General features: G+C 40.0%; 1 protein-coding gene across 4 annotated transcripts in view; it reads left to right on the plus strand.

Moving 5' to 3' along the window:
- Positions 1–13369, plus strand: part of IMMT (inner membrane mitochondrial protein) — a 39632-nt gene extending 26263 nt beyond the window's left edge. For all 4 annotated transcript variants that reach the window (XM_032410520.1, XM_032410523.1, XM_032410521.1 and 1 more), the window contains 8 exons: positions 1499–1602; positions 2875–3010; positions 3711–3840; positions 5907–5921; positions 7265–7488; positions 9961–10092; positions 11073–11202; positions 12433–13369. In XM_032410520.1, the coding sequence (XP_032266411.1) occupies positions 1499–1602; positions 2875–3010; positions 3711–3840; positions 5907–5921; positions 7265–7488; positions 9961–10092; positions 11073–11202; positions 12433–13046 (1485 nt within the window). In that variant the 3' untranslated portion in view covers positions 13047–13369. The remainder of the gene's footprint in view (positions 1–1498; positions 1603–2874; positions 3011–3710; positions 3841–5906; positions 5922–7264; positions 7489–9960; positions 10093–11072; positions 11203–12432) is intronic.
- Positions 13370–16414: the final 3045 nt, after the last annotated feature.

Raw genomic sequence — 16414 nt, forward strand, 5'->3', positions numbered from 1 at the left:
TAAATGCTTGTGTTGATTATTTAACTTATGTTGAGCACATAAGAGAATAAAGTAATTACATTGATTTAAAACTGTAATACTGGGACTTAATTTTTTTTTAATAATTACATTCAGTTATTCAATGTATAAAAATATATCTAGACACCAAGTCATTTAAAGAGTAAAAATAAATACATAAACTGTGAATCTCAGGGATCAGGATCTTGTGCCATAAGTAAAGTTACTTTGCCACTATAACTGTGTGCTTTTTACAGAATTTAAACACACTTCACATTGTTTCAGTCCTACACACATACATCACAAAAAAGAGCTCTCATGTAAACAGCTAGAAATCACAACCTTTAAAAAAAAAAAACTTAAAATTTTGGTTTATTCAGTGTCCAAGAAAAAAATTTAAATTTCAGTCAGAGTTCAGTCAGGAAAAGTGGAAACTACACAGAGAATACTTAATATTTTGGTTATACAGGTGTGGGAAGGCTGTAAGTTGTAGAATATCAGGAATTTGGGTTCAAACCGAAATAGACCAGTATGTTTCAGAAGGACACTGATTAGAAGCTTTAAATGTCAATGGTATTACTTTGGTGAAAGGCTACGTAAGAGGGTATTTCCTCTTCCCAATGAATGCACACTATGTAATGCATGTGGATTAGATAGTATGAAATCTATTAAAATCAAGATTTTACAACTAAAGGACATCTTACGGTAGTGGTTAACTAGATTAGGGGATATTAGCTGGTGTTACAAAATTATCAGAAACATGAATGAACACGTTTTGAAATGTTAAAAATGGATTCCAACTTGTGTAAAAAAAACTGGTGCACAAAGGCTCTTAAAATAGATACAGAATTACTTTCTCAAAACAGTGTTTGGAAACCGTTGGTCGTGGCTTGATAGTAGGGGAATCTAGTGTCTGTTCTACAGAACAGCTTATCCTTGGACCTCTATAAAGATTTTCAAAGAGGACTTTTGTATATATATATATAAAATTAACATTTTATAAAATTCAGCTCAAGGAGCTGATTTTCACTTTACCAGTTACAGAGGGTCATTTTTTAGGATAATGTTTTGGAGGAGTAAGGACTGTACAAATGTATAAACTTTCTACTTATTCTTAAACTGATTTTGGTAGACCTGCAATTAAGAGAATTTTAAATATTGGTGCTTCATTGAAGAATAATCAAACAATTGAAGAGTTATTGTTCTTATTAACCTTTTCTGCTTCATAATATCCTTTTGTGAATCTAATATAAATATCATCTCTCCTTAGAAAATGCTGATACACACTAGAACACAGTCTTTTACAGTTTTGATGGGGTTCATGGACTTCTTTGGTTCTAACCATGAACCTTAGATGAAGAGACCCTACTCTGAAGAAATGCCGTATATAAGTTTTTACCTTTGAATTTAATGCCCTTGTTTCTAAATTTAGCCACGTTGGTGTATCCTATGACTGTAATAGTGGTTATTCATGTTTGTGTAAGTAAAACCTTTTGTTTAGATTGCAGGTGAGAAGAAGTCGGCTCAGTGGCGCACAGTGGAGGGCGCATTGAAGGAACGCAGAAAGGCAGTCGATGAGGCTGCTGATGCCCTTCTCAAAGCCAAGTAATTACTCATGGACTTTAACAAGTAATTAGGGCCTCCTGGTGGCTTTCTTTGGGCTGGGTTTTCTTTGTACTGTCGGTATAGAAAGAAGAGACAGAGAAACCCTTCACCTTCACCTCCACTTGATCTCTATTGGTATCAGGACCACAGAGGTTTAAAAAGGAGAGAGGGAATAAAATATAATTAGGCCAAAGTAAATTTGGCAGAAACCTATATAAAGGATCTTGTATAAAAAGCCGTTTTTCTTTTAGGTGATGTATCTCAGTGGATTTGCTGAGGTTCTGCCATAATTTCAAGATTTTTCAGGGGTGGTTTAATCAGAATTTTGAGAGTATGTTTGAGAGTATGTCTTTTTGTCTTAGCTATCAAAGTACTTCGTACCTAGTCTAGTTTTATGCCACCCTGACCTTGATTCCTGGAATTTGGCTAAATCTAGGATCAAGCAAGCCAGGTATAAGATCAGCCTCTGATGATGGAAACCTGCATGTGACTAAAGGGTCTCATCAGCCTCTCGTTTTGGAATCACTGTCATTCAAAATTTTGGTGTTTTTTTTTTAAATTTTTTTTAAATTTATTAAATTTATTTTTAATAAAATATTATTCATAGAGAAAGAGAAGTCTTCTAGTTCAAGCCAGCATACTTTTAGGAGATTTAAGACGTTATGCTCACATCACTAAACCTTGAGTCGGGGCTCTTGAGTTCTGTGTTTTGTGGTGGGTAGGCCACAGTTCATCCAATTTGTGAAACATTATGAATCATGAGGGCTCCTCGAGACCCAGCTATATTTGCTCAGTGAGCTCCTTGACTTCCTCCCTTGCTTCCGCCTTCCTTAAGCTCTCTCTCAGCTGAAGGGGAATCAGCCTAATCCATATAAAAGCTGCCATTTATTGAGTGCGCTCAATGGGACAGGCACTGTGCCAGGTACTTCTCATTAATTACTTCTAATCCCCATACAAGGGTGAGCACCAAAGGAGAGGCTGATCTGGGAGTTGGATCCAGGTTTTCCTAGTTCTGAAGCCTGTGTATTTCCCTCTACACCATGCTCCTTCTCTGGTTCACGCTAGTAAATCTAGCTTCTGACCAAGCTGTTTTCAGTTGTTAGTGAGGAAAGCTTCTCTGCCTGTATTTATTGTGAAAAAACACTTGAGTAATTTTTTTCATTGTATTTTTTCATAGACTCTTAACAATTGTTTGCTGTATTTACATCAAGCTCTTTGCTAAAGTTGATGAGGAATAATACTAAATCTTTGTTTTGCTTTATTGGTTTGCAGAGAAGAGCTAGAGAAGATGAAGAGTGTAATTGAAAATGCAAAGAAAGAAGAGGTTCCTGGGGCCAAATCTCATATAACTGCCGCAGAGGGGAAACTTCACAACATGATAGTTGATCTGGATAATGTGGTCCAAAAGGTGCGTTTCTTAGGTCTTTTACCGCATTAAAAAATTTTTGTTTTTAAAATATTTATTTGAGAAACAATGAAAGTGAGAGAGATCACACATGGAGAGGGAGAAGCAGACTCGCCGCAGAGCAGAGAGCCCGATGCGGGGCTCGATCCCAGGACCCCGAGATCATGACCTGAGCGAAAGGCAGATGCTTAACTGACTGAGCCACTCAGGTGCCCTGCATTTTGAAATTTATAAATATAATCCTTTACTCAAAGGATTTGAAGAATTCAGGAAAGTAATAAGATTCCTTTCTTTCTCCCTTTTCCCCTGCAAAGAATAGAAGTTGTTACTAATTTTAAAAACTTATCTGGGCACAAAGTGGATAATCTGTTATTGTCGATACTTTTTATAATAGGTAATATTTTTGGTCGTGGCTATTAAATGAAAATTTTAATTTTGTAGCAGATCTTCTGTCTGCACTAACGTAGTCTATATGGGTAGTTTCCTGTGACCAGAGAAAGAGGGACATGGACAAAGTAAGATGGTAAAGGGCTTGTTTGAATTACAAGGCTTATGTTCCTTTTTCTAAGCTTTAGCTTTCTCTGTATATATTATTTATATATTCCCAGCCAACATATAAATACATGAATATAATTTCTCTTTTTTTTGGATGGTGATGGTAATTTCTGTTCACTTTAACCGCATACCCCCTGTATTTGTTCAGGTCAAAGCAGCTCAGTCTGAGGCTAAGGTCGTATCTCAGTATCATGAGCTGGTGGTCCAAGCCCGGGATGACTTTAAACGAGAACTGGACAGTATTACCCCAGAAGTCTTGCCAGGGTGGAAAGGGATGAGTAAGTACTACTGAAGTGTTGGTACTTCACTGTTTTTGTGTTTTAACAGCTATTCAGCTAAACTTGCTTTAACCCCATTCATCGAATCCAAACACCTCTGGTATGCATATCTCATTTGGTGACAGTACAGTGTTTTCTACGTTTTATTTCAGTCATAGCCATGATAGGTGACAGTGCTCCCATGGTTTTAGTCATGGTGGACACAAGTTCCAGCCAGTGTTTGATTCCAGAACCAATGGTTCTATTCAGGTCTCTGCTACTCAGGAATAAAAAATTTAAAATCCAAGTAAGTGAGAGTGACATTATAACCTTAAATCTATTAGAATATTTTATATATATACATGTAAAATTATTCAAAGCCTTTGGTACTTAAAAAATATTTGTAATGAATTAAGGCACGCCTCAGGACTGCTCTGTGACAACATTATGGTTGAAAACGCCCTTGGTGAGAAGGAAATCATCTTTATGACTATCTACTTGCAAATAGCTCGGAATGCAGGGAACTTTGTTAACTTTGTTTCATACAGTGTAACTGCAGAGAATAGTCACATTTTCCTGAAGTGCTCTGAGAGTACTAACAGTCACATAAATTACCAGTCTTAACAAATTCAAAATACTCTTTAAATGCTATTGTCTGTTATAAGTTGAACGTCAGGTAGGAACTGAACTGGTGTTCTAGGCGTCTGTGGGCCTAGGTCAGAATGTATATACTACCTGATCCAACTGGTTAACTCCTAGGTATGTGCTTAAGAAGACACACGGGTGCTCAAGGAGACTCATAAAAATATTCATAGCAGCCCTGTATTTGTAAGAGCAGAAAAATCAGAAACTGCTAAATGTGCCTCCCATGTGGCAGTATAAATGAATGAACCAAAACTATATCTCTCAAACATAAATTTTTTTTTTTTTAAGATTTTATTTATTTATTTGACAGAGAGAGAGACAGCAAGAGAGCAGGGGGAGTGGGAGAGGGAGAAGCAGGCTCCCCGCAGAGCAGGGAGCCCTATGCGGCCCTGGGACCATGACCTGAGCCGAAGGCAGACGCTTAATGCTTAACGCTTAACGACTGAGCCACCCAGGTGCCCCTCAAACATAAATGTTAAGAAAAAAAGTTGCAGAAGAATACATAGAGTAGGATACCACTTACATGAAGCTTAAGAACATGCAAAACAAAACAATGTGTTGTTTTAGGATGCATATATATATATATATAAAATCTAAAAAAAAAAAGATAAACACTATATTTAGAGATAGTGGTTACCACTGTGGGGGGAGGGAGGAGGAGCCTTGAGGGGGAGCCTAGGTGGATGTTGCCAGGATGGGAAAATGAAGTGCAGGTTGTAGATTGTCATTATTTCCAGGGGACAGTTCCTTTATTGCTATAGACTAGTATATGTAGTCCTATTTATGTGCCTTGTTGAGACTGACATTATCTCATTTTCTTCATCTTGCCAATTTTTCCTGCAACACGGACAGATTCCTGTTTTTTTGGTCTAATACCAGATTAAGTAGTTGACTTTTAGAGCCATTTGGGGTGAAAAATACCTGTCTTTGAACTTTCTGAATTCAGGGGTCATGCCCATGATGTTAGCTCATGCTGAGAGGCAGGAGACTGGCTGTGGTTCCCCTTTCCTGTCACTGTGTCCTCAAGGTGGTGCTTGTGATAGAATATTGATTTCTTAAGTATTTGAAATGTTGGAGAGGCCTGGTACTGAGAGTCCAGACTAGGACTTAGTGAAAAGTAATTTCTAATGGGGGGCAGAGGTTTCTGTGTAAATTTGCTTTATCAAAAATACAGATGAGCCCCTGGAAACCAAAGCTACTTTTAATATGAATGACTCTCTTATTTTGTAAAATGTTAGCATTTACCTTGATTTATATTGCCTATGTCCTTTTATCCTTTTACGTTTTAGGAAATAAACTCTATTGTTTTGCTTTCTAATATTAAAATATGCTTTTTCTACTACTGGTTTCTTGTTCCCCATTTCTTTTTGGATATTCCTATTTAATGATTAATAATTGAAATATGTATGTTCTTTTTTTCAAACTGTTCTTTTTCTTTGTAGGTATTTCTGACCTGGGTGAGTAATTTTGTGTGTTTTAAATTTAAAGGCTTTTGCTTTGTGTCTTAAAATACTGAAGTCTTTTTATTTGCCTATGATTCTTACACTAAAGCATCTAAATAATTTATAACAGAATTACATTGCACGAGATAAGTCTGATTTGGATGTTTTGGGCATCCATGTGCTCTCAGGAACAAATGTTTCAGTGATTGGAAACCTGTAGATAGAGATATGTATATATTTTAAAGCTTTCATTTTGTAAAATTTCAAACATAGAAAAGTAGGAGGAAAACTATAATAAGCTCATTGATCCATCACCCGACGTCAGCAATTGTCAACACATGGCTAGTTTTTGTCACTTATTTCCCCAGTTTATATTGAATCAGATCCCAAATATCATATATCCTTTTCAGTTGTAAATCATTTCCATATGTTTTTTAAAAAAACATTAATCACTGTATCATTATCACACCTAAAACAATAATTCCTTAATGTCATCACATGTCATTTTTTAGTGTTAAGTTATCCCCAATCATTTTATAGAAAGAGGTTTTTAGTTGTTTTATTTCAGTATCCAAAGGAGCTACATGTCTTGAATTTGGTCAGTAAGTCTCTTATCCCCACTTTGTTTTTTGCTTCTCAGTTCTTTAATTGTGGAATTGAGTCATTTATCATGTAGTATTTCCCACACTCTGCATTTTGCTGTTAAAGCTATAATTCTTAACCTATAGTAATGTGTCAGAATACTTTTGGAACGTGAGATCTGAAAACAAAACACATGCTTAAGCCTAAATCAGAATCTTCTGCCGTGTGTATTTTAAAAAACTCGACAAGTGATTCTAATGGACAGCTCTGGTTGCAGATCATTGTTCTGGGTAACACCATCTGTTTAAGAAAAGGTATAGAAACTCTTACTAGAGAAAATTCAGAGAATCTGAATTTGAGATTTAACAGAAAAGAATATTAGGATGCCTTTTATGACTAATCACATTTATGCATGAATGAAAATATAGAAGTGTATATACATAAACTGTCTTTAGAGGCAAAATTAGGGTGAATTATAAAATCTATTTATATTTAGTTCAGATTGGAAGTACTAATTTGGGTTCCTGGAAAAGAACTGGTTATATACTTGAAGGCCTACCTAAATTACTTCACTTGGGTTTGAACATGCCTTAGTTAGTTGGACACAGGCTATGAATTTCTGATGGCAGTGGAGAATCTAAATCCACTTCAAAGGGTTAGCTACCCTTTGCTTTCTTTACAGCTGTTAAAATTACTATCACTTGAAGCAAGTACCTTGTAGATGTATAATTTTCACTGGTGAAATCATTAACATTTTAATGTAATTTTCTGTTTAGCTGACAAGCTGTCTACTGATGATCTGAACTCCCTGATTGCTCATGCACATCGCCGCATTGACCAACTAAACAGAGAGCTAGCAGAACAGAAAGCCACAGAGAAGCAGCACATTGCAGTAGCCTTGGAAAAACAAAAGCTAGAAGAAAAGCGGGCATTTGACTCTGCAGTGGCAAAAGCATTAGAACATCATAGAAGTGAGATACAGGCCGAACAGGACAGAAAGGTAGAGTAAATGAGAAATTTAATGTGAATCCACTTGAATAGCTGCTTCTAGAGATAATACCAATAGTCATTGACTTTAAAATATTAGATGTAAATCATGCCGACCCACCATTGAATGGAGCTTTGGCCCTTGTTCTAGTCAGAACTTCTAGGGAAGGATTATTGTAGCAGAGTTCTTTTATGTTGAGCAGATGCAGAAGTGAAAGAAATAACAAGCCCTTGGTATCCAAGATTATCTACTTTATCTTTTCCCGGTGGAGCCTCTGTCCCCTAAAGCAGTGCTGAAAAAAATCTCTGTTGGATTCTGAGTGTCTTTTTCTCCGCCAGTGTTTTGGTTAAGAATGGATGAGATCACTCCTTTAGTCTTCTGTCAGGGCATGTCATGTATTAAATAGGTGTCTCCGGGTTGATTTGAGCGCCTGAGTACTTATTCTCCCTTCGTGAGCACTCCCTCCTCTGTGAAGTTCTTTCTTCCCTGGTTGCCAGGACACCACACTCTCCTGGCCTTTCTCCCACTTTGCTGGCCACTCATTTACCCCCTTCTTTGCTCAGCCTCCCAAATAGGAGCATGTACTGGCCTTGGTTCTGAAACCTTTTATCTATCTAAACTGTCTCCAAGTGCTCTTATCTAGACCTGTGACTTAGAAGGTTAAATCCTGTCCATCACGGGGATATTTATGTTGCTGGCTCTGGCCTCTGCCTTGCCTTCAGGTTCCTCCTGTCCAGCTGCTGACTTGGTGTTTCTAGCTGGCTTTTCAGTAGTTGTTTCAAACTCAGCTTGTCCAAAACAGATTTCTTGACTCTCCCCAACCTGTCTCCCAGCCGCTCCGCTTGTTTCTCTCTAAATCTTCCATCTACCCAGTTGCTCAAGCCAGAAATCATGCTTAGTTGTTCCTCTGTCAACTTTCACATCCATCCACTAACACATCCAGTTCTGCATCCAAAGTAAATCCCAAGTTTGTCCACTTTCTCCAAGTCCAGATTATCATCATAACAGGTTCCCTGCTTTCTTTTTTTTTTATCCTTTTTTTTGTTTTTTAAGATTTATTTATTTATAAGGTGGGTATAGAGTGCAAGCTTGGGGAGGGGAAGAGGGAGAGAGAGAATCCTCAAGCAGACTCCTTGCCGAGCACGGAGCCCAAGGTGGGGCTTGACCCCAGGACCCTAAGATCATGACCTGAGCCGAAACCAAGAGTTGGCTGCTCAACCAGCTGTGCCACCCAGGCGCCCCCAGGTTCCCTGTTTTCATACCCATCTTTCTATGTTTATTTACATGGCACTTGGTCCTACTAAAACCCATTCTGATCAGACACTAGGCTGCTGAAAACCTTGCGCTGATGGCCCACTGCATTTAATATAAAATCCAAATTCTTAACCCATACCTAAAAGGCCTCTTGATCTTATTCCTGTTTGGTGTGAGCCAGACTTCCCTTAATTCCCTTATTGCCTGTATTTGCCAGGTGCCCTGGTTTTTTGTTTGGTTTTGTACCTTCACTACTTATTCTGCCTTGCGGTGTTTGCTCTGCCTCGTACATTGTTACGCTTCTCTTTAAACCTTAGTTCTAAGCTTGGATGTCCTCAGCAAGGCTTTTCCTGTTCTTTCAGTGCAGAGTCTCTATAACTTTCTCTCACAGTCTGACATGTCTGATTTATTTATTTACTGTCTGATCCCTCCATTGAATTGTACATGATATGAGAACAAAAAGTTAGTGTGCCTTGAGCCACCATTGCATCCAAACATACAGTAGGGACTGCCGGGCACAGGATTGGCACTTCATAAATATGTATGCATTGACTGAATGGGTTTATTCATTACTTCTGTTATTTCTGAGAGAAAGTAAGTTATGATATCCAGGTACTTAGTATTAAATAATTTGTAATATGACCCATGGCTAATTGTTAGGCAAGACGTGCTAGCCTTTTCATATTTTTGGTTAGATCTGGGCTGTGTTGTGAATTTAAATTCACAGTTTCAGAGCAGTTTTCTTTGTTTAGAAGAAATTGTATAAAGTAACTGCCAGATATTTATTTTCTATTTCATAGTTCTTTACAATAGGCATTATTCCTAGATCACACAGATGGTTGTGGTGAAGCTGTGTTTGATCCCAAGTTGTAGTTCTTTTTTTCCAGGAGTTGGGATTTGTTAATTGTCACGGGAGTGAGTGATTCAGGAAACGATAGTGTTCGCCTTACATAAGATACAGCCTGGTGATACGGGAGAAACCGAATTGGGGGCCAGAGAGACACCATTTGAAATCTGATTTTTGCCACAGCTGTGTGACCTTGTTTTTGAGTCACCTTCCAACGTTCAGCTTTCTGATGGATGTAAGAGACGTTAGGAACGTGTCTACATGTGTGGCACATCAGAGCAGCTCAGGACACGGAAGCTGCTGTCATCCTTGCTACTAGTCTTTCTCTTTTTCTAAAAGCAAATGTGGAGAATTAAGAACTAATCATTCCTGTGGTTTCACAGGTAGAGGAAGTCAGAGATGCCATGGAGAATGAAATGAGAACCCAGCTTCGCCGACAGGCTGCTGCCCACACTGATCACTTACGCGATGTCCTTAGGGTACAAGAGCAGGAACTGAAATACGAATTTGAACAGGTGAGGACCTGTGCGCGAGTATCAGAGGCCCTTCAGCCTCCCTTCCCCCTTTAAACGAACAGTCTGTCCTTTCCTTTTCGTGTGCCCTGTATGTCATTCCTTCTGAGGGTATGGAGGAGTGTGCACCTAGCCTCGGTGCACTGGGGCCTTTGTATATTTGTAACATTGCGGTCTTTTACAGAAAGATGTACCTATGTTGTTATTGATCATGTGTGTTTTGTATCTGTGTCCTAATTACTTGGAGCCTTCAAAGCTTTAGGGAGGGTTGGTACAGGGGGTTTCAGAAATGCAGATGATACTTGACATGTGTAACTCCTGCTTTATTATCTCCACAAACTCCTACGGACTGTGTGGCCATGCTCAGATTTTTGTATCTGAGGAAACTTCCAGAGAGATTAAGTTCGGAAATCACAGCAAGTCAGGGTATCTCTAATCATAATTCATTTCTATTCAGCAAGCCATTTATAATATATTAACTTATTTGTCTCACAAGAAGAGAATGAGGTTATCCACGTAAGGAGATCTTCCAGAAAATTGAAATTTATGCCAATATGAAAAGGTATTTTACTTTAAATTTATTTGATGGGTATTTTTCTGAGAAAAAAATGGAATATATAAGCTCTTGAATCAGGGATATTGAATACAGTTTAATCTGCTGTGTTGGGGTGGCGGTACAGTTATTTTCTAAAGTTAGCATTTTCTCCTTTTGTAATAGTTTGCTTGCTTCTCCTCCTGGTCTGCTTCCTCTAATACTAGGTTCTGTCAGTAAATTTGTAGAAAATCACATACATCAGCTATGAGTTTGAGGAAATTTTTGAGACCTTCCACATCATGGAGGAGTTTCATGACAGATGTTTGGAGATTTTAAAGGCCCTCTTTGCTTGTGAGATGGCAGTTGCTGGAAGACTGTAGTGTCCCAAAGATGCCATGCACTGAAGTAGCACCACTCTTCTCTGGACACTGTTTGTGTTTTATTTCAGGACCTGTCTGAGAAACTGGCTGAACAAGAGTTAGAGTTCCGTCGGCTCAGTCAAGAGCAAGTTGACAACTTTACTCTGGATATAAACACTGCCTATGCCAGACTGAGAGGAATCGAACAGGCTGTTCAGAGTGAGCGCATGGGCCTCTTATAATTTTATTCAGTCCAGCTTTTTTAGGATAATTTCTTGGTAGGAGGACAATGGGATACATGCATCAGCGTTAGGGCATAAAGTTGCTGAAGTCATGCTATTAAATTTTATTTATTTCTGAGAAAATTAGCCCAGATTTGGTAAGTTTGGAACGTAGAGAGTTTGTGAGAGGAAATTAAAAAGAATCTAAAAATTAAATACTTGAAGTTTTACTCGGTGTGTGATAGACTGGAGATCACCATTAACGAGGCAGGTAACCCAACACACTTTGGTTATGTCTCATGTGTCCTGAGAGGAGCAAAAGGCCAGTGTATCCCCATGCTCGCCCTCCAGCTTTTGCCGACCTGTCTCCAGTCCTGGTTTGGAAGTGGTGGTTTGTTGGTTCCGCCCACCAGATGGACAGAAGTTATTCTGAGGCTTCCGTGTGCCACACTGAGGGGGAAATGTCCTGACAGTAAGGATGTTGATAAAATGAGGTTTTTGGGGGGGTGTTCCAGAGCCTCTTTGTCAGATAAGTATAAAAATAAACTACTCATAAAATTCCAAGATCCAGTATTCCATCAGGTTTACTTGAAGTGTGCCATTCCTTTGCAGGAAGTTTCTGATGGCGTCAACAGAAGTCTTAGCCTAATTTAAATATGTTTCTTTCTCAAATATTCTAAAATAAATACCTCTGAATTAGATACCATGTGTTGTCCTAGATGTCACAGAAAGAGGGAAAAGAGACTCAGTTGTGCTTGTGCACATACATCTTTCTGGTTTTCTTCATGGTTTTACTAAAAACAAGTCATCGGGGCACCTGGGTGGCTCAGTCAGTGGAGTGTCCAGCTCTTGATTTCAGCTCAGGTAATGATCTCATGGTCATGAGATCGAGCCCTGCGTTGGGCTCCGCACTGGGCGTGGAGCCTGCCCAGGATTCCGTCCCTCTGCCCCTGCCCCTCCCCTGCTCTCTCTTTAAAAAAAAAAGGGGGGGGTGCTCATCCTTAGGCTTGCCATGGTTGCCTCATGAAGAGGCCGGCTTCCTCAGAAAGAACACCCCAGAAATGGTGGTAGATGAGGTTGGAGGCGGCTCTCTCTGGCCCCATCGTTCACACGTGTGGCTTTAGCCTGTTGAGGGTGCAGGGTGCATCAGATCTCTGGAGGTATGGAGAAGGACATGTAGTCAGATGGAGAGAAGAATGTTTTTCTTTGCCTTTCTTTTTCCTGCTAGGTCATGCAGTGGCTGAAGAGGAGGCGCGAAAAGCCCACCAGCTCTGGCTGTCGGTGGAGGCGCTCAAGTACAGCATGAAGACTGCATCCGCAGAGCTGCCCACTGTCCCACTGGGTAGTGCGGTCGAGGCCATCCGAGTCAGCTGTGCCGATAGTGAATTTGCCCAGGCTCTAACCGCAGCTATCCCTCCTGAGTCTCTGACCCGTGGGGTGTACAGTGAAGAGACCCTTAGAGCCCGTTTCTATGCTGTTCAAAAACTGGCCCGAAGGGTAGCAATGATTGATGAAACCAGAAATAGCTTATACCAATACTTCCTCTCCTACCTGCAGTCCTTGCTCTTGTTCCCGCCTCAGCAACTGAAGCCACCTGCGGAGCTCAGCCCTGAGGATATAAACACTTTTAAATTACTGTCCTATGCCTCCTATTGCATTGAGCATGGTGATCTGGAGCTGGCAGCAAAGTTTGTCAATCAGCTGACAGGGGAGTCCAGACGAGTGGCACAGGACTGGCTGAAGGAAGCCCGAATGACCCTAGAAACTAAACAGATAGTGGAGATCCTGACCGCGTACGCCAGCGCCGTAGGAATAGGGACCACTCAAGTGCAGCAAGAGTAAGGTCTAGGAAGAGTTTTGTAAAGTATTTTATGTGAAAGGGAATCAGCAGTGATACATGAAGGGTTTGCAACAGGGTCCCAGAATTGTCTAGAAAGGAGCAGGTTACAAGTACTGTTCTAAATGTTAACACCTGTTGCATTTGTATTTCCACTTGCTATCATGTCAGTGAACTCCAGGAGTATTTTCTTTGCAACTTGTGTAACATTTTCTGTTTTTCAGGTTTTACTGATCAGGCTTGTGAGCCCTTCAAAATAATGTTTGTGATCCCTATGACTATTGATTTTGCCCTTGGAGCAAACTGAATAAAACAAAAAGATGAAAAACTGAGTAGCTTATCCCTTTTCAGAAAGTACTATTTCTAGTTTGTTGTATGCGTAGACAATTTCCTTGAGAAGTGGCAACAGCAGAGGTAGGAAATCCTGGGCACTGAGTTTGCAGGTCATGAATTGGGTTCCAGAAGTGCAAGGTCTGTTTTTGGCTTTGAAGGTTCTGGTGAACTGATTCCTACTGGTCAAACTCAAGAGTGATGTACAAGGCATAATTGCCAAAATATTTATAATGGGAGATACAGCATTTCTAGTGATTAAAGGGCACTAGAAATAATAGTATCTATCTGAAACTTTTAAAATTGCCACCACAGGAAAAATTTATATTTTATATTGGGACCCAATATATACACACACCTGTGTTGTGTGCATACTTAAAAGTTTTTTCAAACCACTGGTAGCCCCTTTCTACTTGTGATGTACTGTTCTCTGGTCTGTTTCATTAGGAAAAAAAAAAAAGTTTTCTTTACCCAGAATTTAATTAAACAGCCCTCAAAACAGGTCACAGGTCTCAGTCTGAAACACTGGTAATTGACCTTGCTCCTTTCTGGTACTTGGACTGAATCTCTTCATTGAAGTGGGGGTAGTGAGCCTGGAAACTTCATGGGATTGAATAATTTTGTGGTATATTTAAACTGGATTGCCAGAAAACCCAGAGAACTTTTTTAGTTCACGTCTCTGAAGGTTAGGACAATTGCGATATTGGGTAAACATTAACAAATTCCTTCCTTTGATTTTTTTTCTTACTCCATGAAAGTACTGTCAAATTTGTTTTCAGAGTTTTAATTTTTTGTTGGGGTTTATGGGTTCACAAAGAGACTGAGGAGGCACTTTTATTTGAGCAAAGTATCTGCAAATCCTGGGGGAGAGAGGAATTCTGTTTTATATTTCTGTGGGTGTGTGCCAGACCCTGAATTTGGATTGTTCCATTAAGTTTGCATGGCACTTACCCTTTGATTTGGGGATCTTTTGGTCCTGTTTTGGCTTTGGTTGATATTGCTAATATTCCTTATGTTTCTCCTGAGTAGATTCTTAAATCAACAAAATACACGTAAGTGTCTCTGATGGAACACATGCTTTGTGTAATGTCCTTAATTTCTGCAGTGAGAGTGTGCTATTTTTACCAGAAGAAAATGAGACTATTCTAAATTCAGCCTTCCCCTTTGGAATGGTATGGAATTGCAAAATACATTAACTCACAAAGCTACTTACCTGTTTGTCGTGGTAAAGGTGCTTGTAATTTGTTTTACTTACGCAGCGTGGGAAATATTACCAATTATAAGGAAATCTAAATTTCTCTAGGAGCTGGAAAATAAGTCTCATCAGATGTGATTATCTGAGCTCATAAGAGGCAAGCAATACTGAATGGTTTATTTTAGCTCAGTAAATCAAAATAATGAAGACCACTGGCCTTCAAGTTTTAGTAGTTCCATTAACCAACCTCCTTACCACTGTTGCCTATTAGAAAATGGGATGATATTGGAAAGGGACGCTTGGCCAGGCCTTGATTCTCTCTCCTCAGGCCTAGTAAGACTCCCATCTTCCTGAGAGGTCACTCAGCACCCCTTCAAGTAAAAAGGGCCTTTACTTGGGTTCTCAGTTGTCCTGGAAGGCAAGGTGGAACCCAAAGGGGCAAGTTTGGGGGAAGATGGCTATAACCTTGGACAGTTAGAGCCGGGCAGCTTCACTTTACTTCAGCTGTAGGTGCTAAGTTACAGCTCTGCCACTTCTGACTTGACCGTGTGAAGCAAATCATTATTCGTCTTGCTTTCATTGTCTCAATCTATCTGAGCCTTAAACGGGTTACCTTACTGCCTCCCTGGAGTGCTGTAGGAAGTGTTCCTCAACATTTTAAACTCATGCCTCCGGATATAACATTAAAACTCTGATCTTTGCTTTAATGTTTCAAAAATCAATAATGTAACTAAAATGCAGTTTTAGACAGTCTTTTTAAAGGCACGAAGTCTTTCTATTCCTTAGTATTAACTTAAATCCTCTGCTCTTTCTTAACAGGTTCTGGATAAAAGTCTCCAAGTCCCAGATGAGTTGTCCCACCAGTTTTAAAGTAACTTGCTTGAACTCAGTGCAGAAGAACAGCTAATTTAACATAAATGGGAAATAAAAAGGATTCAATATCAGGCAAATCACTCTTCATCAGGTCCAGTGGTCACCATTACCCCAAACCAAAGCTGAACAACCCCCCCACCCCCCATTGGTTTCCTTCCCCTGAAGCATTCAGGGATCCTGAGGTCACCAGGAGAGTATAAAGAGAGGACGAGGGTGGAAGAACAAGAGGGTACCTGGCCACTCTGCCCTTTTCCAAAACATGGGGAAGTCATGTGGTTTCACTGGCTTCTTAGTTCACGCTAGCTGTAGGCACGCTGCCCTGGGGTTTTCAGGAGAGGGGGTTTTAGAGGGATTACAAGGCAAGAGTCAGCAGAGGTGCCATTGTTGTAGGAGCCAATTCCACTGGTATTGGTGGCAAAGTTTAGGTTTCCCCAGGAATAAATTCTCATAACCTTTATACTCTTGGACATTCTCAGTTTTCAAGAGTCTGAAATCCTGCGGAGCTCTGTAAACTATTCTTGGGCTTGATCTCCAGTCCTGAATTCTCTCAGTCCACGGCTGTGCGGATTGGATGGATAGCGTTTTGACAGGTTAGGCTCCTTCCTGGGCCAGGCTGGATGTTCCTTCCCTGTCCAGACCCTATGTATCTTACATTTCCGTCATTCCATTAGCACATTGCCTTTTATTAACCAAATCAAATACTTGTCTCTGGTAAATCACCACTCTGCTCTAAACATCTGATCTAAATGACTCCGTGAACTTGCCCTGACCAGCCTTGCTCCAGTGACCGCTGTCTCCGAGCATGTCCTATTTCAGTGTTTTTATTTTTTTATAAAGATTTTATGTATTTGACAGAGACACAGCAAGAGAGGGAACACAAGCAGGGGGAGTGGGAGAGGGAGAAGCAGGCTTCCCGCTGAGCAGGGAGCCCGATGCGGGGCTCGATCCCAGGACCCCGGGATCATGACCCGAGCC

Source organism: Phoca vitulina, unplaced genomic scaffold, assembly GCF_004348235.1.
Source record: "Phoca vitulina isolate PV1807 unplaced genomic scaffold, GSC_HSeal_1.0 scaffold12, whole genome shotgun sequence".
Classification (NCBI taxonomy): domain Eukaryota; kingdom Metazoa; phylum Chordata; class Mammalia; order Carnivora; family Phocidae; genus Phoca; species Phoca vitulina.